The 27,361-nt window shown below is 35.6% G+C and overlaps 1 protein-coding gene across 4 annotated transcripts in view; it reads left to right on the top strand.

Moving 5' to 3' along the window:
* The window catches only part of TDRD3 (tudor domain containing 3), a 212,781-nt gene that overhangs the window by 102,374 nt on the left and 83,046 nt on the right, over window positions 1-27,361 (top strand). For all 4 annotated transcript variants that reach the window (XM_036893643.2, XM_036893641.2, XM_057494583.1 and 1 more), the window contains exons 4-5: window positions 24,268-24,428; window positions 27,196-27,337. In XM_036893643.2, the coding sequence (XP_036749538.2) occupies window positions 24,355-24,428; window positions 27,196-27,337 (216 nt within the window). In that variant the 5' untranslated portion in view covers window positions 24,268-24,354. The remainder of the gene's footprint in view (window positions 1-24,267; window positions 24,429-27,195; window positions 27,338-27,361) is intronic.

Here is a 27,361-nt window from a genome sequence, read left to right on the forward strand (position 1 = left end):
ATTTGTTGTTGTTTGTCTTTTGGATGGCAGCCATCCTTACTGGTGTGAGGTGATACCTCATTGTAGTTTTAATTTGCATTTCTCTGATAATTAGCGATGTGGAGCATCTTTTCATGTGTCTGTTGACCATCTGTATTTCTTTTTTGGAGAACTGTCTGTTCAGTTCCTCTGCCCATTTTTTAATTGGGTTATTTGTTTTTTGTTTGTTGAGGCGTGTGAGCTCCTTATATATTCTGGACGTCAAGCCTTTATCGGATGTGTCATTTTCAAATATATTCTCCCATACTGTAGGGATCCTTCTTGTTCTATTGATGGTGTCTTTTGCTGTACAGAAGCTTTTCAGCTTAATATAGTCCCACTTACTCATTTTTGCTGTTGTTTTCCTTGCCTGGGGAGATATGTTCAAGAAGAGGTCACTCATGTTTATGTCTAAGAGGTTTTCGCCTATGTTTTCTTCCAAGAGTTTAATGGTTTCATGGCTTACATTCAGGTCTTTGATCCATTTTGAGTTTACTTTTGTATATGGGGTTAGACAATGGTCCAGTTTCATTCTCCTACATGTAGCTGTTCAGTTTTGCCAGCACCACCTGTTGAAGAGACTGTCATTTCGCCATTGTATGTCCATGGCTCCTTTATCAAATATTAATTGACCATACATGTCTGGGTTAATGTCTGGATTCTCTAGTCTGTTCCATTGGTCTGTGGCTCTGCTCTTGTGCCAGTACCAAATTGTCTTGATTACTATGGCTTTATAGTAGAGCTTGAAGTTGGGGAGTGAGATCCCCCCTACTTTATTCTTCTTTCTCAGGATTGCTTTGGCTATTCGGGGTCTTTGGTGTTTCCATATGAATTTTTGAATTATTTGTTCCAGTTCATTGAAGAATGTTGCTGGTAGTTTCATAGGGATTGCATCAAATCTGTATATTGCTTTGGGCAGGATGGCCATTTTAACGATATTAATTCTTCCTAGCCACGAGCATGGGATGAGTTTCCATCTGTTAGTGTCCCCTTTAATTTCTCTTAAGAGTGACTTGTAGTTTTCAGAGTATAAGTCTTTCACTTCTTTGGTTAGGTTTATTCCTAGGTATTTTATTTTTTTTGATGCAATTGTGAATGGAGTTGTTTTCCTGATTTCTCTTTCTGTTCGTTCATTGTTAGTATATAGGAAAGCCACAGATTTCTGTGTGTTGATTTTGTATCCTGCAACTTTGCTGTATTCCGATATCAGTTCTAGTAGTTTTGGGGTGGATTCTTTAGGGTTTTTTATGTACAGTATCATGTCATCTGCAAATAGTGACAGTTTAACTTCTTCTTTACCAATCTGGATTCCTTGTATTTTTTTATTTTGTCTGATTGCCGTGGCTAGGACCTCCAGTACTATGTTAAATAACAGTGGAGAGAGTGGGCATCCCTGTCTAGTTCCCGATCTCAGAGGAAATGCTTTCAGCTTCTCGCTGTTCAATATAATGTTGGCTGTGGGTTTATCATAGATGGTCTTCATTATGTTGAGGTACTTGCCCTCTATTCCCATTTTGCTGAGAGTTTTTAACATGAATGGATGTTGAACTTTGTCAAATGCTTTTTCAGCATCTATGGAGATGATCATGTGGTTTTTGTCTTTCTTTTTGTTGATGTGGTGGATGATGTTGATGGACTTTCGAATGTTGTACCATCCTTGCATCCCTGGGATGAATCCCACTTGGTCATGGTGTATGATCCTTTTGATGTATTTTTGAATTCGGTTTGCTAATATTTTGTTGAGTATTTTTGCATCTACGTTCATCAGGGATATTGGTCTGTAGTTTTCTTTTTTGGTGGGGTCTTTGCCTAGTTTTGGTATTAGGGTGATGTTAGCTTCATAGAATGAGTTTGGGAGTATCCCCTCCTCCTCTATTTTTTGGAAAACTTTAAGGAGAATGGGTATTATGTCTTCCCTGTATGTCTGATAAAATTCTGAGGGAAATCCATCTGGCCCGGGGGTTTTGTTCTTTGGTAGTTTTTTGATTACCGCTTCAATTTCGTTGCTGGTAATTGGTCTGTTTAGATTTTCTGTTTCTTCCTGGGTCAATCTTGGAAGGTTATATTTTTCTAGGAAGTTGTCCATTTCTCCTAGGTTTCCCAGCTTGTTAGCATATAGGTTTTCATAGTATTCTCCAATAATTCTTTGCATTTCTGTGGGGTCCGTCGTGATTTTTCCTTTCTCGTTTCTGATACTGTTGATTTGTGTTGACTCTCTTTTCTTCTTAATAAGTCTGGCTAGAGGCTTATCTATTTTGTTTATTTTCTCGAAGAGCCAGCTCTTGGTTTCATTGATTTTTGCTGTTGTTTTATTCTTCTCAATTTTATTTATTTCTTCTCTGATCTTTATTATGTCCCTCCTTCTGCTGACCTTAGGTCTCATCTGTTCTTCTTTTTCCAATTTCGGTAATTGTGACATTAGACCATTCATTTGGGATTGCTCTTCCTTTTTTAAATATGCTTGGATTGCTATATACTTTCCTCTTAAGACCGCTTTTGCTGTGTCCCACAGAAGTTGGGGCTTAGTGTTGTTGTTGTCATTTGTTTCCATATATTGCTGGATCTCCATTTTGATTTGGTCATTGATCCATTGATTATTTAGGAGCGTGTTGTTAAGCCTCCATGTGTTTGTGAGCCTCTTTGCTTTCTTTGTACAGTTTATTTCTAGTTTTATGCCTTTGTGGTCTGAAAAGTTGGTTGGTAGAATTTCAATCTTTTGGAATTTTCTGAGGCTCTTTTTGTGGCCTAGTATGTGGTCTATTCTGGAGAATGTTCCATGTGCACTTGAGAAGAATGTATATCCCGCTGCTTTTGGATGTAGAGTTTTATAGATGTCTATTAGGTCCATCTGCTCTACTGTGTTGTTCAGTGCTTCAGTGTCCTTACTTATTTTCTGCCCAGTGGATCTATCCTTTGGGGTGAGTGGTGTGTTGAAGTCTCCTAGGATGAATGCATTGCAGTCTATATCCCCCTTTAGTTCTGTTAGTATTTGTTTCACATATGCTGGTTCTCCTGTGTTGGGTGCATATATATTTAGAATGGTTATATCCTCTTGTTTGACTGAGCCCTTTATCATTATGTAGTGTCCTTCTTTATCTCTTGTTACTTTCTTTGTTTTGAAGTCTATTTTGTCTGATATTAGTACTGCAACCCCTGCTTTCTTCTCACTATTGTTTGCTTGAAATATGTTTTTCCATCCCTTGACTTTTAGTCTGTACATGTCTTTGGGTTTGAGGTGAGTTTCTTGTAAGCAGCATATAGATGGGTCTTGCTTTTTTATCCATTCTGTTACTCTGTGTCTTTTGATTGGTGCATTCAACCCATTAACATTTAGGGTGACTATTGAAAGATATGTACTTATTGCCATTGCAGGCTTTAAATTCGTGGTTACCAAAGGTTCAAGGTTAGCCTCTTTAGTATCTTACTGCCTAACTTAGCTCGCTTATTGAGCTGTTATATACACTATCTGGAGATTCTTTTCTTCTCTCCCTTCTTGTTCCTCCTCCTCGATTCTTCATATGTTGGGTGTTTTGTGCTGTGCTCTTTCTAGGAGTGCTCCCATCTAGAGCAGTCCCTGTAAGATGTTCTGTAGAGGTGGTTTGTGGAAAGCAAATTCCCTCAGCTTTTGTTTGTCTGGGAATTGTTTAATCCCACCGTCATATTTGAATGATAGTCGTGCTGGATACAGTATCCTTGGTTCTAGGCCCTTCTGTTTCATTGTATTAAATATATCATGCCATTCTCTTCTGGCCTGTAGGGTTTCTGTTGAGAAATCTGACGTTAGCCTGATGGGTTTCCCTTTATAGGTGACCTTTTTCTCTCTAGCTGCCTTTAACACTCTTTCCTTGTCCTTGATCTTTGCCATTTTAATTATTATGTGTCTTGGTGTTGCCCTTCTTGGATCCTTTCTGTTGGGGGTTCTGTGTATTTCCGTGGTCTGTTCGATTACTTCCTCCCCCAGTGTGGGGAAGTTTTCATCAATTATTTCTTCTAAGATACTTTCCATCTCTTTTCCTCTCTCTTCTTCTTCTGGGACCCCTATAATACGGATATTGTTCCTTTTGGATTGGTCACACAGTTGTCTTAATATTGTTTCATTCCTGGAGATCCTTTTGTCTCTCTCTCTGTCAGCTTCTATGCGTTCCTGTTCTCTGATTTCAATTCCATCAATGGCCTCTTGCATTCTATCCATTCTGCTTATAAACCCTTCCAGAGTTTGTTTCATTTCTGCGATCTCCTTTCTGGCATCTGTGATCTCCTTCCGGACTTCATCCCATTTCTCTTGCGTATTTCTCTGCATCTCTGTCAGCATGTTTATGATTCTTATTTTGAATTCTTTTTCAGGGAGACTGGTTAGGTCTGTCTCCTTCTCTGGTGTTGTCTCTGTGATCTTTGTCTGCCTGTAGCTTTGCCTTTTCATGTTGATAGGAATAGTTTGCAGAGCCGGGACGAGTGACGGTTGGAAGGACTTCCTTTCTTGTTGGTTTGTGGCCCTCCTCTCCTGGGAGAACAGCGGCCTCTAGTGGCTTGTGCTGCGCAGCTGCGCGCAGACAGGGTTTCTGCTTCCTGCCCGGCTGCTATGGAGTTAATCTCCGCTGTTGCTGTGGGCGTGGCCTGGCTCGGGCAGCTACTCCAAAATGGTGGAGTCGCGTTGGAGCAGGAGCTGCTGGGAGGCTATTTATCTCCGTAAGGGGCCTCCCTGCTCCCTGCAGCCCAGGGGTTAGGGTGCCCAGAGATCCTGGATTCCCTACCTCTGGATTAAGTGACCCGCCCTGCCCCTTTAAGACTTCCAAAAAGCACCCGCCAGAACAAAACAACGCCCACCAAAAAAAAAAAAAAAGAAAAAAAAAATTTTTTTAATTAAAAAAAAAAAAAGTTTTTAATTAAAAAAAAAAGAGGGTGGTCGTTCGTTTGTCTTTATTCTCCGGTGCCAGCCTCAGGCCTCTGCTCACCGGTCTTTCTGCCCTGTTTCCGTAGTATTGGCGTCCCTATCCCTTTAAGACTTCCAAAAAGCGCTCGCCAAAACAAAACAGCAAAAAAGCAAAAAAAAAAATGGTCATGCGCTTTTCTTATGTCCTCTGTCGCCCAGCCTCCAGTGCCTGCTCACTGTTCTTGCTGCCCTGTTTTCCTAGTATCGAGCGCCCTGCACTCTGGCCCGGATGGCTGGGGCTGGGTGTTCGGCAGTCCTGGGCTCCGTCTCCCTCCCGCTCTGCCTGCTCTTCTCCCACCGGGAGCTGGGGGGAGGGGCGCTCGGCTCCCGCAGGGCCGGGGCTTGTATCTTACCCCCTTCGCGAGGCGCTGGGTTCTCTCAGGTGCGGATGTGGTCTGGATGTTGTCCTGTGTCCTCTGGTCTTTATTCTAGGAAGGGTTGTCTTTGTTATATTTTCATAGATATATGTTGTTTTGGGAGGAGATTTCCGCTGCTCTACTCACGCCGCCATCTTCCGCCCCTCCTCTGAATAGATATTCTTATCATTTTAACACTCAGATATTTAAAATAGTTACCACATCTTCAGATATTTTAAATTTTAGATAATTTTAAAAGGCCTATACTATAATAACATTTTCCACATTTTCTAAATTACTCAATTTAGCTGGAGAGAACCATAAGAGTTTCTAATTTACTCTGTTTTTAAGATAGATACTCAGAGATGTTCTGTAAACTCAGCAATTCATTTTAATGTTTCATAACACTCTGTGTCAGCAAACTTTAATTATATTTTAACCTGAATTTCTTATGCTGCAACTTAAAGTCCATAATGTCTTTTTATCTCCCCCCAGGGGAAATGGAGAACATCTGGTTTCCTTCCCTTGTGAATAATTCTTCATATACTTAAAGACTTGTAAATGTCACTGCTACAGGTTTCTATTTGGGAAAGCCAAACATCTTGATTCCTTTGTTTATTCTCAGTCTTAAGCTCTTCATTCGACTTCATTGTTCTTAGAGCACTCTCCGGTTTCTTTACATTTCTTTTTTTGGTGGTGGTAGTAGTTCTCAGACTTAAGTCTTCACCAGAATCACTCTGAGGCCTGGCTGAAACATAGATTACCAGCCCCCGTCTGTGCACCGCCCCCACCCCTAAGTTTCTGAGTCCATCGAACGGCGATAGAGCTTGGTAATTTGCATTTTGTACAAGTTTCTATGGGATATTGATTCTGCTGGTCCAGAAACATACTTAGAAAACTGTAGCGGTATAGCCTCCGACAGGGCAGCGATCTTGGACAGGTCTGATGAATGCAACAATTCTTTACAGGAAAAGTAACATCAAAGCACTGTCTGTGTATCCTTACACAAGTTTATTTAAGAAAATTTTGAAACTTTCTGGATTACTGGTTTTCCATTTATGAGAACCCACATCTACTATATTAGTTCAAGAGGATGGTGCTGATGAGACTTTGTGTCCTCCACCTTCTCAGAGCATTTTTGTTTCAAAATGTTTGCACATCATTCTCTTTAAGATTTCCTTTGAATGTATCTAACGATAAAAACAACTCAAAATCCTTAGATATAGAATTTTCTGTGCCAAATTTTATCTTTTAAAATACTCTTAATACTAAAATATTCTTAATGCTAATGTGATTTTAGTTTTTACATAAAATGAGAAGATATAAAATAAGCCCTTTTGCATGAAGCAGAAATTGAGTTGGATACTCCCTTTCTGCACTTCCTTTATGATTATATTTTTCCTTTCATTACCTATTTCTAATACCAAATGTAATTCTCTTCACAGTTTTAATGAAGATGTTTTGAAAAATAATTCTAATAGAAATTTTAAAAGCTAACTCATAGAAATGGCATATTTTATATTTGCCTTTAGTTAAAACTCCATACATTATATAAAAATATAACTATTTTTAAGCTAAAGTAAATGTTTAAGGAGTATATTTTTGACATGAATTATTTGTGCTTCTTCATAAAATAAGACTAATGCAAGAAAGTACTTTGTTTCTGCCTTTATTGAAATGTTTATTAACAATCATTTTACCATTTTAATGGTTACTGAATCATGAAGACATGGCTCCAGTCACTAAAAACTAACTTTTATAGTTCTTGTTTAAAATACATTTTGCTTTAATCCATTCATTAAATAATGGGCAATATTTAGTAAGCAGTGCATTTGAATAAGTAATCTATTCCTTGAATATGTCAGATTTTGGTATAAAATATTTTCTAGTTTTCTTTTGTATTAAAATAGAATGAATGAAAGAAAGAAAGAGCTAGGTCACCTAGTGATTTTCCAAATGGATCATACTAGAAACTAATTTTCTAAAAATTAATGTAGACAAAAACTTAAAATACGAGGTAGACAAAAAACTTAAAATATGAGCTGTTCCAGGGAGCTGAGGCATGCTTGTGATGTGTTTCAGAAAGGGTGTCCAGGAAGCAGATAAAATGATAAGGGCTGGAAAAATATACATTTTAGAATGATTCCTGCTTTTTTAGGACACCTTAAAATCCTGAGTCTCCTGCTTATTAGGTTTTGTGACTTCTGGCAAGTTATTTAATCTTGCTAGAGTTTAATTGCCTTATCATTCAACTATTATTACCCTTATGACATTAAAGAATTAAATAAAATAGTGTACATAAAAGTACTAAACTTAGTGCAATGCATATGGCAAGCTTGGAGGATTATGAGCAATTTAGGATGATACTTTTGTCCTGGAGATTTAAAAATGCATGAATCCTACTAACATCTATTGGGGATCAAAGTCACGAAAAAAAGAAAACTATACTTACTGTAAAACTGTTCAATATTTTTCACATTCTTTCCTAAGCTTGATGTTTTGCTGTAGTTATTTTCATGGCTTTAGACTGTGAACTAAGGTGTACAAGTTAATTATAAAATATAAGTTAATATAAAAACACTGTTCAGTCCAGCTATGCAATGATCTTATACTTTACTGTGGAACCAACAGAAATGGGTTTCAGTTCTGTATTTATTTTTTCCACCCAAGTTTTAGAACTGACAGGTTGTATATGCCTTTTAAATATGAAACAGTGATTTAAAGACCTTATTTTCCAAATGTGACCATCTCAAAGCTTCAGCAATAACCACATCAACCACAAGATGGCTTCACTGCCTTATAAATTCATAGTGAATGGCCTCACACTTAGACGGTCTAGAAATTAGATACTTTAAAAATAATCAGAAAGAGTTTCAAGTTTAAATATAAATAGAATTTTATCATGAAACATGATAAAATATATTAATTTATTCTGTATGAAATAATACAATTTACCAGTATTCCTTTTAGTAAGTTATTAAAATTGAACAGGTGCTTTTATTTTTCAGAATAATGGATTACTGAAACCCTGATTTTACATGTTTTATTTACAAGTGCTTATTGGTAATTATTTATAGAACTTCTGTGAACTTTAAAAATGGCTTCACACAACAATATGTATTTAGACAGATATTCTTCTGATAATTAAAAACAAACTGTTAACCTTACTTTTTTTGTCTTTTTATTCAAATTCTATGAGAGAACAAAAATCTGGAGATGAAGGACAGAGATACAGAAATATGCAAATGACACATTCTAAGTATTACTTTTGACTGGGAGTCCCCCAGTGCTTACCTTGTGTTTCATTTGCTCTAATTCCTCCAAATGATTGAGTAAGAGAAATTATGTCTGTGCTGTTACTTCGATGTATAAATTGAAGCTTTTTACAAGAAATCCCAACTTTGGGAAAAACCTAGTAAATATCATATTGTCTATTTCTCAATTAATAGGCATTTATATTACCCTGTGTTTAAAATTTCCAAGCGATAGGAACTTTTAGATCTTCTGGTAAATATACTACTGTATTTATGATTCAGAAAGTTTTTCTTTTATTATCATTTATTGGTTTTTAATTTTTTATTTAAGTATTGTTGATATACAGTCTTATATTGGTTTCAAATATACAACACAGTAGTTCAACAGTTAATCATATTATTAAATCCTTACTCCATCTAGTGCAGTTACTATCTGTAAACATGGAAAGAAATTACAGAATCACTGACTATATTCTCTGTGCTGTACTACTATCTCTGTGACCAATTTATGTTATGATTGAGAATTTTTGTGCCCATTTATTCCCCTTACCCTCTCTACACCCAACCCCAAGTACTCCCCTATGGTAACCACTAATCACTTCTCAGTGTCTATGAGTCTACTGCTGTTTTGTTCATCTGTTTTGCTTTGTTTTTATACTCCACAAATAAGTGAAGTAATATGGTATTTGTCTTTCTCCCCCTGTTATTTCACTGAGCATAATACTCTGTAGATCAATCCTTGTTGTGCATGGCAGGATTTCTTTTCTTTTTGAGTCTGAATAATATTCCACTGTGTGTATGTACCACCTCTTGTTTATCCATTCATCTACTGATGGACACTTAGGTTGTTTCCATATCTTGGCTTTTGCAAATAGTGCAGCGATAAACATAGGGGTACATATGTCTTTTTGAATTAGGGATTTTGTTGTCTTCCGGTAAATTCCTAGGAGTAGAACTACTGGGCCAAATGGTATTTCTATTTTTAGTTTTTTGAGGCACCTCCATATTGCTTTCCACGATGGTTGAACTAGTTGACATTCCTAACAACAGTGTCAGAGAGTTCCTATTTCTCCACATCCTCACCAACACTTATTATATTTTGTCTTTTGGGTAGTGGCCTGACAAACAGGTGTTTGTCTTGATTTGCATTTCCCTGATGATTAGTGATGTGTAGCATCTTTTCATGTGCCTATTGGCCAACCATATTTCTTCTTTGAAGAAGTGTCTGTTCAGGTCCTCTGCACATTTTTAAATTGGGTTATTTGTTGTTTTTTTTGGTGTTGTCAAGTATTAGCTCTTTATATATTTTGGATGTTAACCCCTTATTGGATAAATCATTTACAAATATATTTTCCTATACTGAAGGTTGTTGCCTTTTTGTTCAGCTGATGGTGTCCTTTGTTGTACAGAAGGTTTTTAGTTTGATGTAGTCGCACTTGTTCATTTTTTATTTTGTTCCCCCTGCCTGAGGAGATGTGTCTAGGAAAAAAATGCACATACTTATGTTTAATAAATTTTTGCTTACGTTTTCTTCTAAGAGTTTTGTGGTTTCATGTCTTACATTCAGGTCTTTAATCCATTTTGAGTTTAATTTTGTGTATGGAGTTAGACAGTAATCCAGTTTCATTTTCTTGTATGTAGCTGTCCAGTTTTCCCAACACCTGTTATGGAAGAAACTCTCTTTTCTCCATTATATATTCATAGCTCTTTTATCATATTAATTGACCATTTGTGTGTGGGTTTATGTCTGGGCTCTCTATTCTGTTCCATTGATCTATGGGTCTGTTCTTGTGCTAGTACCATACTAGTTTGATAACTAGCTTTTTAGCATAGCTTGAAGTCAGGTAATGTAATGCTCCAACTTTGTTCTTTCTCAGGATTGCTTTGGCTATTCAGGGTCTTTTGTGGTTTCATTTGAAATTTAGAACTGTTTGTTCTAGTTCATTGAAAAATGCTGTTGGTATTTTTGTAGGGATTGCATTGAATCTGTAAATTGCTTTGGGCAGGATGGCCATTTTGACAGTAGTAATTCTTCCTATCCATGAGCATAGGATAGGTTTCCATTTACTTGTGTCTTTAATTTCTCTCATGAGAATCTCCCAGTTTTCAGAGTACAGGACTGTCACCTCCTCAGTTAGGTTTATTCCTAGGTATTTTATTCTTTAAGATGCAATTGTAAGTAGAATTATTTTCCTGATTTGTCTTTCTGCTGATTTGTTGTTAGTTTGTAGGAATACAATAAATTTATGTGTGTTAATTTTGTATCCTGCTTCTTTGCTGAATTCAGTTATTAGTTCTAATAATTCTCTGGTGGAGTCTTTAGAGTTTCTATGTATATCATGTCATCTACAAATAGTGACAGTTTAACTTCTTCCTTACCAATTTGGATGCCTTTTATCTTTTTGTCTTATCTGATTGCCATGGCTAGGACCTCCAATACTATGTTGAATAAGAGTGGTAAGAGTAGATACCCTATCTTGTTCCTGATATTAGAGGAAAAACTTTCAGCATTTTGTCTTTGAGTATGATGTTAGCTGTGAATTTGTATATGGCCTTTATTATGTTGAGGTATGTACTCTCTATACATATTTTGCTGAGAGTTTTTTTTATCATGAATGGATGTTGAATTTTGTCAAATGCTTTGAGATGATCATTGATTTTTGTCCTTTTTGTTGATGTGGTGTATGATATTGATTGACATACAACTATTATACCATCCTTGAATCCCTGGAATAAATCACACTTGGTCATGATGGATGACAATTTTCTTGAATTTGCTTTGTAATATTTTGTGGAGGATATTTTTTTCAATTTTATTTTATTTATTTATTTTTTGGTATCATTAATATACACTTACATGAACAACATTGTGATTACTAGATTCCCCCCATTATTAAGTTCCCACCACGTACCCCATTACAGTCACTGTCCATCAGCATAGTAAGATGCTGTAGAATCATTTCTTGTCTTCTCTGTGCTATACTGCCTTTCCCGTGTCCCCCCACACATTATGTGTGCTAATCGTAATGCCCCTTTTACCTCTTGTCCCTCCATTCCCACCCTTCCTCCCCAGTCCCTTTCCCTTTGGTAACTGTTAGTCCATTCTTGGGTTCTGTAAGTCTGCTGCTGTTTTGTTCCTTCAGTTTTTTCTTTGTTCTTATGCTCCACAGATAAGTGAAATCATTTGATACTTGTCTTTCTCTGCCTGGCTTATTTCACTGAGCATAATACCCTCTAGTTCCATCCATGTTGTTGCAAATGGTAGGATTTGTTTTCTTCTTATGGCTGAATAATATTCCATTGTGTATATGTACCACGTCTTCTTTATCCATTCATCTACTGATGGACACTTAGGTTGCTTCCATTTCTTGGCTGTTGTAAATAGTGCTGCGATAAACATGGTGCATATATCTTTTTCAAATTGGGCTCCTGCATTCTTAGGGTAAATTCCTAGGAGTGGAATTCCTGGGTCAAATGGTATATCTATTTTGAGCATTTTGAGGAACCTCCATACTGCTTTCCACAAAGGTTCAACTAATTTACATTCCCACCAGCAGTGTAGGAGGGTTCCCCTTTATCCACATCCTCACCAGCATTTGTTGTTGTTTGTCTTTTTGATGCTGGCCATCCTAACTGGTGTGAGGTGATATCTCATTGTGGTTTTAATTTGAATTTCTCTGATGATTAGTGATGTGGAGCATCTTTTCATGTGCCTGTTGGCCATCTGAATTTCTTCTTTGGAGAACTGTCTGTTCAGATCCTCTACCCATTTGTTAACTGGGTTATTTGCTTTTTGTTTGTTGAGGTACGTGAGCTCTTTGTACATTTTGGATGTCAACCTATTATCGGATATGTCATTTATGAATATATTCTCCCATACTATAGGATGCCTTTTTGTTCTGCTGATGGTGTCCTTCGCTGTACAGAAGCTTTTTAATTTGATATAGTTCCACTTGTTCATTTTTGATTTTGTTTCTCTTGCCTGTGGAGATATGTTCATGAAGAAGTTGCTCATGTTTATATTCAAGAGAGTTTTGCCTGTATTTTCTTCTAAGAGTTTTATGGTTTCATGACTTACATTCAGGTCTTTGATCCATTTCAAGTTTACTTTTGTGTGTGGAGTTAGACAGTAATCCAGTTTCATTCTCTTACATATAGCTGTCCAGTTTGCCAACACCAGCTATTGAAGAGGCTGCCATTTCCCCATTGTATATTATGGCTCCTTTATCATATATTAATTGACTATATATGCTTGGGTTAGTATCCGGAGTCTCTATTCTGTTCCACTGGTCTGTGGCTCTGTTCTTGTGCCAGTACCAAATTGCCTTGATTACTGTGGCTTTGTAGTAGAGCTTGAAGTTGGGAAGCGAGATCCCCCCTGCTTTATTCTTCCTTCTCAGGATTGCTTTGGCTCTTTGGGGTCTTTTATGGTTCTATATGAATTTTAGAACTATTTGTTCCAGTTTGTTGAAGAATGCTATAAGTATTTTGATAGGGATTGCATTGAATCTGTAGATTGCTTTAGGCAGGGTGGCCATTTTAACAATATTAATTCTTCCTACCCAAGAGCATGGGATGAATTTACATTTATTAGTATCCTCTTTAGTTTATTTTAGGAGTGTCTTGTAGTTTTCAGGGCATAGGTCTTTCACTTAGTTAGGTTTATTCCTAGGTATTTTATTCTTTTTGATGCAATTGTGAATGGAATTGTTTTCCTGATTTCTCTTTCTGCTAGTTCATTGTTAGTGTATAGGAATGCAACAGATTTCTGTGTATTAATTTTGTATCTTGCAACTCTGCTGAATTCAGATATTAGTTCTAGTAGTTTTGGAGTGGGTTTTTTTGTATACAATATCATGTCATCTGCAAACAGGGACAGTTTGACTTCTTCCTTACCAATATGGATGCCTTTTATTTATTTGTGTTGTCTGATTGTCGAGGATTTTTGTACCTGTGTTTATGAGTGATATTGGTCTATAATTTTCTTTTTTTGTAGTGTTTTTGTCTTATTTTGGTACTAGAGTGATTCTGGTCTCAGAATGAATTTAGAATGTTCCCTCCTCTTCTACTTTTTGGAATTCTTTAAGGGTGAGTATTTGCTCCTCTTGAAATGTTTGGTAGAATACAGCTGCGAAGCTATCTGACCCTGGATTTTTGTTTGTTGGGATTTTTTTGATTACCAGTTTGATTTCATTGCTGGTAATTGGTCTGTTCAGATTTTCTATTTCTTCCTGGGTCAATCTGGGAAGGTTGTATTTTTCTAGCAATTTGTCCATTTCTTCTAGGTTGTCCAATATATTGGTATATAATTTTTATAGTATTCTCTAATAATTGTTTGTGTTTCTGTAGTATCCATTGTGACTATTCCTTCTTCATTTCTGATTTTATTTGTATGCACTTATTTTTTTCATGATAATTATGGTAAGGGTTTCTTTTGTTCACTTTCTCAAAGAACCAGCTTTTGATTTCATTGATTTTTTTTTCTACTGTTTTATTATCCATTTTATTTATTTCTGCTCTGATCTTTATTGTATCCCTCCTTCTACTAACTTTGGGTTTTATTTGTTCTTCTTTTTCTAGTTTCTTTAGTTGTGAGTTTAGACCGTTTATTTGGTATTGTTCTTGTTTCTTTACATAAGCCTGTATTGCTATGTACTTTCCTCTTAGAACTGCCTTTGCTACCTCCCACAGATTTTGGGTTGTTGTGTTATTGTTTTCATTTGTCTCCATGTATTAATTGATTTCTGTTTAAATTTGTCCATTGATCCATTGATTATTTAGCAGCATGTTGTTTAGCCTTCATGTGTTTATAAGACTTTTTGTTTTCTTTGTGTAATTTATTTCTATTTTCATAGCATTGTGGGCTGAGAAGCTGCTTTACATTGACACAATTTCAATCTTTTTAAAATTTATTGAGGCTCTTCTTGTGGCCTAGTACGTGATGTATTCTGGAGAACATTCCATGTATGCTTGAGAAAAATGTGTATTTTTGCTGCTTTTGGGTAGAATGTTAGCCATGAAGACCGTCTTGTGTAATGTATTGTTCAGTGTCTCTGTTTTCTTATTTATTTTCTGTCTTGTTGATCTGTCTATTGATGTGAGTGGTGTGTTGAAGTCTCCTAAAATGAAGGTGTTGCAATCTGTTTCCCCCTTTAATTCTTTTAGTATTGTTTTACGTATTTAGGTGCTTCTATATTGTATACATAGATATTTATAATGGTTGTCTCCTCTTGTAGGACTGATCCCTTTGTTATTATATAATGTCCTGCTGTGTCTCTTACTTTCTTTGTTTTGAAATCTATTTTGTCTGATATAAGCTACTGTTGCTTTTTTTCTATTGTTTGCATGGAATATCTTTCCATCCCTTCACTTTTAGTCTGTGTATGTCTTTGTGCGTGAAATGAGTTTCTTGGAAGCAACATATAGATGGGTTTTGTTTTTTTATCCATTCTGCCACTCAGTGTTTTTGATTTGTGCATTCAGTCCATTTACATTTGAGGTGATTATTAATAGATATATACTTACTGTCATTTTATTAATTTGTTCTTACATCTCCCCTCTGTTCCTTTCTACCTCTTTGTATTTGATGGTTTTCTTAGTGTTGTGATTGGATTCCTCTTTTTAAATTTTTTGTTTATATATTATAGGCTTTAGGTTTGTGGTTACCATAACATTCGAGGAGAGCTTCCTGACTACATAACAGTCTATCTTATGTAGAAGGTTGCTCTATTTCAAACAATCTAAAAGTACTTTTTTTTCTCTCTTTCTTCTCCACACTTTATGCATCATATGTCATGGTCTGCACTTTTTATTTGTTCCTTGACTGATTTTGTACATAGTTCGTTTTACTACTTTTGTTTTAATTTCATACTTGCTTTGTAAGTAATTTTTGTAGTGCCATTACTGAGGCTTTATTTTCACTGCTATGAGCTATTTAGGCTTAAGAATATTTCCAGGTACAGAAGTCCCTTTTACATATCCTGTAATGCTGCTTTAGTGGTTATAAATTCCTTTGGCCTTTTTCATCTGGGGAGTGTTTAATCTCTCCTACAATTTTGAATGATAATTTTGCTGGGTAGAGGATTCTTGGTTTAAGGTCCTTCTGTTTCAATATATTAAATATTTTATGCCACTCCCTCCTGGCCTATATAAAGTTTCTGCTGAGAATTCTGCTGATAGCCTGATGGGGTTTCCCATATAAATAATCTTTTTTCTCTCTCTGGCTACTTTCAATATCCTCTCCTTATCCTTAATCTTTGTCATTTGGAGTATTATATATCTTGGTGTTTTCATCCTGGAGTTCCTTTTGTTAGGGGCTCTCTGTACTTCAGTGACCTCAGTGTCTATTTCCTTCCCCAGATTGCAGTAGTTTTCAACAATTATTTATTCAAAGACACTTTCTATCCCTTTGTCTCTCTCTTCTCCTTCTAGTATCCCTATATTGTGAATATTGTTTGGAGTTGTCACACAGCTCTCTCAGCATTCTTTTATTTCTAGAGATTCTTTTTTCCTCTCTGTTCCTCAGGTTCATTGTGTTCCTGTTCTCTAATTTCCATCCCATTGATTGTCTTCTCTACTTGCACCAATCTATTATTCATTTCATCCATTGTATATTTCATTTTAGTTATTGTACTTTTCAGCCCCGAGTGACTCTTTTTCAACTCTTCTCTTTGTTAAAGTCCTCTCTGAGGTTCTCAATTCTTTTCCACAGATCAGTGAGCATATTTATGACTGATACTTTGAAATCTTTATCAAGAATATTGGTGATCTCCATTTCATTTAGCCCTCTTTCTGGCATCTTACCCTGTAGTTTTGTTTGGAACATATTCCTCTGCCTTCTCATTTTGTCAGGGTTTCCGTGTTTCTTCCTTTGCATTAGATGGATCTGCTATGCTTCCTAGTCTAGAGAGTAATGCCTTTATGAGGAAGGCATCCTGTGGTGCCCAGAAGCTCAAGACTCTTTACTCTCGAGTGCCTGGTTCTCCTTTGTTGTTGAGCCCTAGTTGTTGCTGGTGAGCTTTTGGCAGGCTGCCTTTCTATCTGTCTGCTGGCAGTGGTCTATCTCAGTCCACTTTGGATGGTAGTTCACCTCATCCAACCCTTTGTGATCCAAGTAGTTATCCTTGTGATGGGATCATTCTGGTGGGGCCACCTTCTCCCTGCCCTACAGCAATGGTGGCCCTACTATTCTAACTGGGTGGGCAGGGCAGTCGTGCTGCTCTGGGGATGTCACATGGCACTGGGATTCATGGGTTCAGGTGCATGTGGCAGGGTGTGCTGTGGCTTGCTGGTCTGCTGGGAGGAGGAAAGAGCACTCGGAGATGACATCTGCAGCCTCCCCATTTGGGCTGAGCTGGGATCAAGAAAGCTAGGAAAGCCTCCCTCTGCCTACCACCAGCAAAAACTCCCTCTACCAGCCAGGCAGCAAAATCTGACATTGCTGGGTTGAGCAGGTAGGTGGGTGGGTGGGTACACAGGGAAGCCTGGGGCTAAGCTGCCAGGAGGGAGATGGAGTGTTTGGTTTTGTTCCTAGAAGCAAGTCCTTGACCTGTTGGGCCAAGGGAGGGCTGGGGAAGTGTTGTCCATCTTCCCTTTCTCCTGCTGAGAGTGCTCCAGCCAGCCCTCAGTCCTCTGGTACCCTTCCCACTGCTGGTAAATTTTTCGAACTGCCACTTCTGTTTTGCATCTCAGTGGGACAGACCAAGCATGCCTGTCCTCCACACACAGCTGGAGTCTCAGCCTCCCAGAGTGCTCCAGCTGTCCCTGGTGTCCTGCTAATCACCAAAACCTAGTGCAATATGGACTCAGGTTCCCAGAGCAGCTATGGCCAAGTGTGCAGAGTTTCTGAGCACTTATCCCCACCTTGCTCTGTTCCTCTTCCTCCCGTTTGTGGAGGGAGGATGGGGGAAGGGTTGGGGTCCCCATGCATCATGGCTCTGCCACTTTACCCTTCTCAAGGTGGTCTTCATAGGTATGGATGGTCTGTCCTGCAGTCTTCAGGTCATTTTCCGGTTTAGTTGTATTTGCTGTAGTTTCTTCCCTGGTGTATGTATGGGAGGAGGTTTCCCCTTGCCTTTATACTCCATCTTTTTTCCCCATCTCCTGTTTTTAAGTTGCATAAAATGATAGCATATTGTCTACTATAACACTTTTGTCATTCACTATTAGAGTTCTAACATATGTCCATGTTGAATGTACCTATTATTCATTTTCTCTCCTGTACAATATTAAACTATGTAAATATATCTCAGTTTACTTGCTCATTCTGTTAATAGATATTTAAGTGCTTTTCTTTTTCTTTTGTTTTAAAATAGATGCAGTACTTCTAGGAACAGACATGTAGATTTTCCCGATGCACATGTGTAAGAGTTTCTGTAGGGAATATAACAAGGAATTCAATTATTACATGCCAGAAATAAGTCAGTGTTGAATTTATAAGATTGTACCATATTATTTTTCAGCTTGGTTGCACCCATTCATATTACTTTCAGTAAAGTATATGAGATTCCATTTATCCACATCTATTGTAGCACTTGAAATTATCAAAATTTTCTAATCTGGTGGTTGTAAAATATGTTATTCATATTAGGCTATACTGTTCTCCACCCCACCCCTCATATAAATTTTAGAATCAAATGATCAAGTTTCTTAAAATATGTTGAAGATTTGATTGAACTTACATTCAACTGCAGATCAGACAATTGACATCTTTATGATATCATATTATTACCAGTGAAATGCTGGTAAGCTAACTTCTGAGGATAAAAAAGGAAGCCCTGATATGTGGCATTTGCCACTTTTGTAGTATAAGGATTCCTGCTATGGCTGATTATAAGCTATACCCTGAAATCACTGAAACTGAAATTGGGAAGACACATGCATAATAGGTCCTTGTGAGCTGGTGTGAGCTGCCTCTAGCACATTCTTGGATGTCACTCTTCCTTTATTAAGTTTATCCATAAAATTTTATCATGTGTCTTTTGTAAGCTTTATTCCTGGAATTTTTGTTGTTGTAAATGGAGTTTAAAAGTTTTTTCCCTCTATTATGGCTACACAGCAAGTAATTGATAATTATGTATCGATCTTAAATTCTGCTACCTTTTAATTAATATTTTTAATAATATATCTGCATATTCTATGTTTTCTCTAAATTTGCCTTTTGTTGACATTTCACATCACACAATTTGTGTACCCTGCTGTAATAGCTTCTTTGAATAAGTGTAATGTTTTTGAGGTTTTCAGTGATGTAGTGTGTGTACATAGTTTGTTCATATTTACTGCTGAGTGGTATTACATCACATGAATATTCTATGCATATACCACTTATTTCTTTCCATTCATCAGTTGATGGACATTTAGATTGCTATGTATAGTTCTTTTATTGTTTTCTCATTACCATTAAGAGTGTGTTTGTGTCATTATTATTATTCTTTACCTTGTTGATTGACATCTTTACTCTTCACTTCTTGATCAGTCCATTGTTCAGTATCAGTTGTATTATTCTTTGCAAAAAATCAGTGCTAGACTTGGTTAACCCTCTTTATTGTATATTTAGTTCACTATTTCATTATCTTTTACTCTTCTTTTTCTACGTTATTTCAGTTCATTCTATTATTTTTTCTTAATTTACTAGTTCAACTCATTGATTTTCCTTTCTTTTCTAATATAAGCATCTTGAAGTTAGTTAATTTTTTTCCTACCCCTGCTTTAACTTTATTCCAAAAGTTCTTATACATGGGATTTTCATTATCATTCAGTTCTCAGTATTTTCAGTTTATATTAAGATTCTTCGCTAGTTTTAATTATAAAATTTTTTTTTCTTTTTGTTATGAAGTTCTAATGTAGTTGTGATCGATAGTTTGAACTGAATGAGAAATATATTTTGAAAATCTATAGAGGATTACATTATAGCTTGATATATATTTGTATATGCTGTATGTTTTCTTAAAAAGAATATTTGTTCCTAGTTATTAAGTTCACAGTTCTATGTAAATTCTCTAGGCTAAGCTTATTATTTTATATAAATCTGGGTATGATAATTCCAAATTCTCAAGTCTTTAGAGGCCTAAAAATTTTTTTAATGATTCTCATGTCTTGTGATGTTTCCTTATGAGTCTTATGATATTTTTGGTAGTTTCATGTTTCTTGATCTTTCTGCTTGGGAATCCTGGGCACCTGAATCAGGAATGCTTTCTTTTAGAAGGGTTACCTGGAGCTTGTGGGGTTGCTTCTAATTCACAGTAAGTTAAAGTTCTGGCAAGGTTCCACTTTTCCACTAGCCCAAAGCTGAGGCTTTCAGTTGCATGTTACTGCCAGAAGCAAACCTAGAGCTTCTCTGGAGGAAAATGTTCTCCAAATTGAGGCTTACCATATGTACCCTTCATCGATGACATGAGGAATATTCTGAAATTTCTGACATTATTTAAACAGTTCTCTTTCATTCTAGTAATCTTGAGTCTGATACCATCCTTAGGATGGTACAGGGTGTGGCAAATTCATACTTTTTTTTCTTTATTTTTTTCCTGCCCTGCACCATATTTATTAAAGTGGAATTTTGTTAAAATGATACTAAGAGTTCTTTTGACAGAACAAAGAAGTAGGTAACAAGAAAGAGGACATCATAAATGATATTTCTTAAAGCTTGTCCTTCATGCCTTTAAAGCAGCTATAGGCAGAACCACTCTTTCTTCTTCCAAGGCAGCTTTCTAGAATCATTTATCTAGTTGTTTGGGTGCTATGGTAGAGATCTGAAGAATCTAGCTAAAAACTTCTTTTGATATGAGTGGATGAAAAAAATGAGTCCCAGGAAATCTTACTGAATCCACTGGAAATGCTTTAAATGTAGTGATGGAGTAAAGAATGAAATGAATTGTGGTTTTAAATTTTTAAAAGGACTGTGGAGGATGAATTTTTTATTCTTTTCATTTTTATTCACTGTACAATAATGATGGAAAATTAATCAGAACTTAATCATACTCATAGATTCGTTCTGAGTATGTGGCCCTGTTTCCAAAATTGATGGAGAATGCAATGCTTACATTATAGATTGAGAAATTTATTTCTCAAGGAAATTGGTAATATTAAAAAGAAATAGCTAGCAGGTATTTCACAGTATCATAGAATGTCTCAGTTTCTAGAGTGCTTAAAAAAAAACTAAATTTTAACTATTTCTGAAGGGGTAATCAGACTATAGATAACTGGTTCCATGTCATCTAAACCTTGTATAATCTGAGTGATAAGCAGAAATGCCATTTAATATGATCAATAAAGTAATAAACTAAACATGTGTTTAAATCTGATACACTGTATCAGTTCCTGTGACTAGTTAGGAGTTAAAATGACAGAGGTGTCCATCTACCAAAGGAGACAAAGGAGAGGAAACAGTGAAGCCTGGATGAATATGTTTGGGCCACAGATGATGTTTCTGGCAGATATTTGACATCATTGATTAAAATTAGAGATCTTTACCTGGAGAGATAATGATAAATTCTTCGTACCTATCTAAACTTTTTACAGTAATTTGTTTTACTTATTTCTTAATATTCATGCAAAAGAGACAATCAGATTTAAAAAATCTTGGGCAAAGATTTATCTTGAGAGAAAATCAGATTTAAAAAATCTTGGGCAAAGATTTATCTTCATTTTTTATTATTTTCATTTAAAGCTGATATCTTTTTTTACTTTGGGGTTGCCCTTGACACTAGTTGAACAAAGATTTTGAAATTGTCATCCGGTTTCGTGGATGCATTTAGGTGATTTTTAGATGTTAAACATCTAAAAGATTTAAAGTTGGGATTTAGGATCTTAGAATTGTATTATTTTATTCTAGTATTTGTGTTTTATTTAGGTCTAGTACTTCCCTGTTTTTTGACTACAGAGTATAATAAACTGAATATTGTAAACATTATTATGAAAATAAATAATTATATCTGCTGATTTATTTATAGAATATTTCTGAATTGTGGAATCACACCTTAAAGTTTGATGATCCATGAGAAGTGACTACCAAGACTGTATGATTTGGAGTTTCTTGGGAGAGCCTACTAAATTGTACCTCCTCTTCTACTTTGGTTTTGAATCAATTGAGAAATAAAAGTGTAGCAAATGTGAGCCAAAAAACCAACTTAGTTATTTATAAAAATCTATTTGAAAGATGCAGTTTAGTGGGAGGAAATGGGCACGTTCACTGAACCACAAACGAGGCCAGCTTGTACACTCATTCACAGCAGTGCCAACCCAGTATCTCCTCCCTCAGGGTCTCTGTCTAAATCTGAAGAAAAAGGGGGAGGATGAGCCCAGTATATAGTATATTCTTCCCAATCAGATAAGTCATTCCATAAATGGATAAATTAGTCTTTGAGGCTACTGTTTGAATTACCACATGCTTGGTGACATAAAATAACAGCAATTTATTCTTTCAGTTCTGTAGGCAGAAGTCTGAACTTCCAGTGTCAGCAGGGTTGATTCCTTCTGGGGCAGTTTGGGGTTCCTTGGCTTGTAGGCATGTAACTCCATTTATTGCCCCCTTCTCCACATGGCTCTGGGTCTGTGTTTATTTCCTTCTGTCTTCTCTTATAAAAACATTCATCACTGGATTTCAGGCTTTTCCTAATCTAGAATGATCTCATCTCTAGATAGTGACCTTAAAGGTATATGCAAACTGCCTTTTCCCAAATTAGTTTGCACTTCCAGGTTCCACGTGAACATGTCTTTTGGAGGGACCCCTGTTCAACCCACTCAAAGGGCAGACTAGGCCAGGAGTTGGACTAATTAACTAAGTAAACTTGCTGCTTGCTAGGAAACATCAGGAATCAGGGGCAGGAGTTCCTCCCTGACATTCTACTGCATTCTGTTCTTGTGGTTAACTAGATGTAGATCAGCAAAATCATCCTGTTCCCACCCTATGTTGTTGGCAGTATCTTCAATTTGTGTTTGTTTCATTGGTAATCTTTTAAAGCTATTTGTTCATTTTGTGAGCATTAATGGTTAAAATCAGATAATATAGTCTATATATCCATTTTACTGCACACAAATAAGGTGCCATGTCAACACTCATGGGTTGTAGAACTTCCCAAATTCTGTACAAATGCTTTATGATCTGTATATAATCTGGACCAAATGAGGGTATCCTTGTTGCTATACATATGAAGTATTAAGAAAGTTTAATTTCTTTCTTATGAAGAATTAAATAGAAACAAGTGTTTTCCTTCCACACTTCAATGGATGAGCACTTACTAGGGTGTTTGTCTCACTTTGGAACACATAGATCTAGATTATCACCGATTGCCTAACAGAGCTTCTTGCAGTGATGGAGACAGTCTGGGTCTGTATTGTCCTGATATAGAACTTTTGAAATGTGGCTAGTGCAACTGAAAATGAAATTTTTATCTCATTTAATTTTAATTGATTTAAATTTAAATAGTCACATGTGGTTGGTAGACTGTATTAAACACTCCAGGCAAGATATTTGTCAATGTTTAGGCTAAAAATATTGTGAGAGTAAAATAAAGAGAATAAATTAGAATAACCATAATTGCCTATGATTTAATTTACATGTCTCTATTGTAATGACATTAAAACAAGCAAAAGAAAAAAATTTATCCTGAATTAGTAGCTTATCTGTATCTGTTAAAAGTTTTAAACTTGTTTCAACTTGGAATTTTTTTCATAACTGAAAATTAGGTGGAATTATAGCTTCTTCTCTGATTATATTCTCTGGGTTTACATTTATAACTAAATTATTCCTCTGCAGGCAGAATACTGATAAATATAGAGTAGAAATTTGTTAACTTTAGGACATGCTTACTCGAGAAATTAAGTGTAAATGTCAGTCATATCACATTGTTCTGTGTTGAAAATATAAATTAATGTGCACAGAAAAGTTTCGCTTTTAAAAGACTATAACAAAAAAGATAGCTTTTTTTTTTCCTATGTAAGTACAATACTACTTAAAGGTATAATATTTTATAATGTGGAAAGTATCACTTTGTGTTAAGTTTATTTTTCAGACATGTAAGCAGGCTTTACTATCACTTCCCAATTATGCCATAAGCATTTTATTACATAAAACTTTTAACTTAATAGCTAGTTAGTCCTTGCATTTTATTTTTGCTTTGATTGAAATGTGGCCATTGAAATGAGAGAACATTTCTTGTTCTTACTATTAATACATATAATATAGCATTATATTTTAATTCATTTAAAAAGGTAATGTGAAAATAAGTACACTCACATAATAGTTTAAATTTTGGAGTATTGTTTTCTTCATTTTTACCAGAAGAGGGTGTACTTTAAACTTGATGTTTTTGAACTGAAAGTACCCCTTTTAAGTGCTGCTGTAAAGTTGATGTTCCTTTAAAAGTTACCAAGTTATTTAATTCCAGAATGTCCCTTAATGTATATGGAGGAGATGGAGGTGTATATAAACAATTTAGTGCACATAAGACTCAAAAAACATCTTTTAGTACACCTTTAATTCAGTAGTATAACTTTGTTTTCCTAGTTTTCTTGTTACTTTCTGAAAATGAATTCAGAATTATGGGGAAAAAAGCTCCTCAGGAGACCCTTTTAAAGTTTTATCTTTAAATACCAAAAAAAAAAAAGAAATCCTATGTATGTAATTTAAATTCAATTAAGGAAAAAGGAAATACTGTAAATGAAAACAAAGCCGTGGCTAGAAGGTGATATTTATTCCTTTATGTTTTGACAGCTTGAAGGTCCATGTGTTTTGCAAATTCAAAAAATCCGCAATGTTTCTGCACCAAAGGATAATGAAGAATCTCAGGCTGCACCAAGAATGCTGCGTTTGCAAATGACTGATGGTCACATAAGTTGCACAGCAGTAGAATATAGTCGTATGTCAAAAATAAGGTAATTGACACCTTATTTTGTGTATTTGTTACAGAATGTTTGAAGGTACTAAGTGAAATGGAATTGAAGAATTTTGAAAAGGAGGAATGGACTCCTAAGTGCATCTTAAAATTTTTCAGAAGAAATGGAGTTTCTGTTTCTACTTTAACTGTATAGGAAAATATTTAAGAACAGAATTAGTTAATCCTTGCTATGATGTTAATCATAAAAACTAAATATAAGGTGTTCTTGCATGAAAAGTAATCTTTTCAAGGTCATCCAAGAATTTCCCAGAAAAATTTCTATGAGTATATATGATTCCTTCCTTAACAGCTGTGTCCATCACACTATTTAGTGTTTCAGAAAAGTTTTATAGACAAGTTTTTTTAGGAAATAATTGAAGCTAGAGAGGTTTGTGTGCCATCCCAACTTTTTAAGAGGAGGAGGAACTCTTGAAGGAATAATTCTCCAAATCCTTCTGGCTATTTTTTTGAGTCTTTTCTTTTTTAATTTCCTTTTTATTGAATAAATTTGATGTGTAACATTGTGTAAGTTTAAGGTATACATAGTGTTACTTTGATACACATATATTGTAACATAATTGCTTATCACTTTATATAATTATAGTACAATATTATTGTCTATATTCATTATAGTGTACATTATTAAATCTCTATGGCTTATTTACTAAGTTTGTACCCTTAAACACCATCAGATGTATCCCTTCCCTTTTTCCCCTGATAACCACCATTTTACTGTTTCTTTACAGGTTTAATGAGCCTGTATATCTATAATATCATACAGTACCTGTATTTCTCTGACTTATCTCAGCATTATGTGTTCAAGGTCCATCCATGTTATCTTCACAATCCTTTCCTATGGCTGAATAATATTTCATCATGTATATGTACCACATCTTTTTTATCCATTCATCCATTGATGAGCATTTGAGCTAAGATTCCATATCTTGGCTATTGTGAATAATGCTGCAATAAACATGGGAATGCATATATCTTGTCAAAGTCCTGTTTTCATTGCCTTTGGTTATATGCTCAGAAGTGGAATTGCTGAATCACATTGTAGATCTATTTTAAAATTTTTGAGAAACCTCCATATTGTTTTCCATAGTGGTTCCAATTGTAGATTCCTACCAACAATTTATTCCCATTTCACCACATCCTTGCCAGCACCTGTTATCATGTCTTGATGACAGTCATTCTAACAGGTGTGAGGTGATACCTCATTGTCATTTTAATTAGCATTTCCCTGATGATTAGTGATGTTGAGCATCTCTTCACATGCCTATTGGCCATTTTGATGTCTCATTTGGAAGAATGTCTATTTTAATTTCTGCCCATTTTTTAATTGGTTGTTTGTTTTTGTTGTTATTAAGCTAAGTTCTTTATGTATTTTGAATCTCAACCCCTTATCTGATAAATGATTTGTAAAGTTTTTCTCCAATTATGTAGGTTATCTTTTCATTTTGTTAATCATTTCTTTTGCTGTACAGAAGCTTTTGAGTTTGATATAGTCCCATTTGTTGAATTTTACTCTGTTCTTGTGCTTTTGGCTCATGTTCAAGAAAACTATTGCTAAGACCAATATCTAAGAGCTTGTCTCCTGTATTTTCTTCTAAGAGGTTTATGGTATCAGGTCTAAATGTTTAAGTCTTTGATCCATTCTGAGTTAATTTTTGTGAGTAGTGTGAGATAGAAGCTCAATTCCATTGTTCTCCATGTGTTTCTATGAAAGGTTTTTAGAGTCATGCCTGTTGGAATGAAAAACAGCAATGAAAAGGAAGGGAAAGTGTCTTTTTTTCCTCAGTGTCTCAATTAGGTCAGCTTGAGCTCTATTTTCTGAGGTGGGAATTTTCACTGGACATTGGCAAAGTCCCCTCCCTCCTTCATAGTCATTTTATATATATATGTTTGCTGCTTGGGTCCTTTGAGCTTTTTCAGTTAATGTGACATCATAGACCATACTTCTTTCCTGAACAAGCATTTAACATCATTTAGCATCCACTGTGCTCTAGTGCCTTTATTCAGGGCTGGAGATACAAAGGTAAAAAGAGTTAGATTTTGTCCCTAAGTAGCTCATATGCTAATGAGGTATGCACATAGGCATACAAGTCATAATAAATATATCAATGGAAAAGATTAGGAATCCAGAAAATTATCTCTAGTTGGAGGAGCCAAGGCTGGGACTTAAAATAAAAGTAGGCATTTGGAGAGAGATGAGAGGGGGATTAACACAGCAGATGAGTGAAAAGTTGGTCTTAACTGGATGGTTAACAAAAAAGAACATTATTTTCTGTGAATTATAGTAACTCATAAAGATGTAAAATTTCTGTAATTGTTACTGGTCAGATATCTTTTTCTGTATTGAAACTAATTTTATACAGACTTTAACTTTGTAATGCATAGTCGAAGCTCAGAGGAAAAAATAGCAAATCTTAGATTTGTACAGCATGCCAGAGTTGGAAAAGTGCTTTCATGTCTTACTCTAATTATCTTTACCACAAATTTGTGAGGTGTGATTTTTATTATCCATTTTTTAAAAATATTTTTAAACTGAAGTTCATTTCTTTGTCAGCATGTGGAAAATGACAGTCTTGTACTTGATCTTCTGACTTCCTTTATTTAAACTATAGACAGTCTCATGAAAAATAGTTTTCCTATTAGTGCATTATGAAGAACTTGACAGCATTCAAAACTGAATTCCAGTTCTGCGGAGGAGCTTCATTGCGTTTGAACTCTTTTTATTTTATCTTATTTTTGCTTTGCTTTAGCTTGAACACACCACCTGGAACTAAAGTTAAGCTCTCAGGCATTATAGACATAAAAAATGGATTCCTGCTCTTGAATGACACTAACACCACAGTTCTTGGCGGTGAAGTGGAACACCTTATTGAGAAATGGGAGTTACAAAGAGTAAGTATAAACCAGGAAGAATGG

This window comes from Manis pentadactyla, chromosome 17 (assembly GCF_030020395.1).
Source record: "Manis pentadactyla isolate mManPen7 chromosome 17, mManPen7.hap1, whole genome shotgun sequence".
Taxonomy (NCBI): Eukaryota; Metazoa; Chordata; class Mammalia; order Pholidota; family Manidae; genus Manis; species Manis pentadactyla.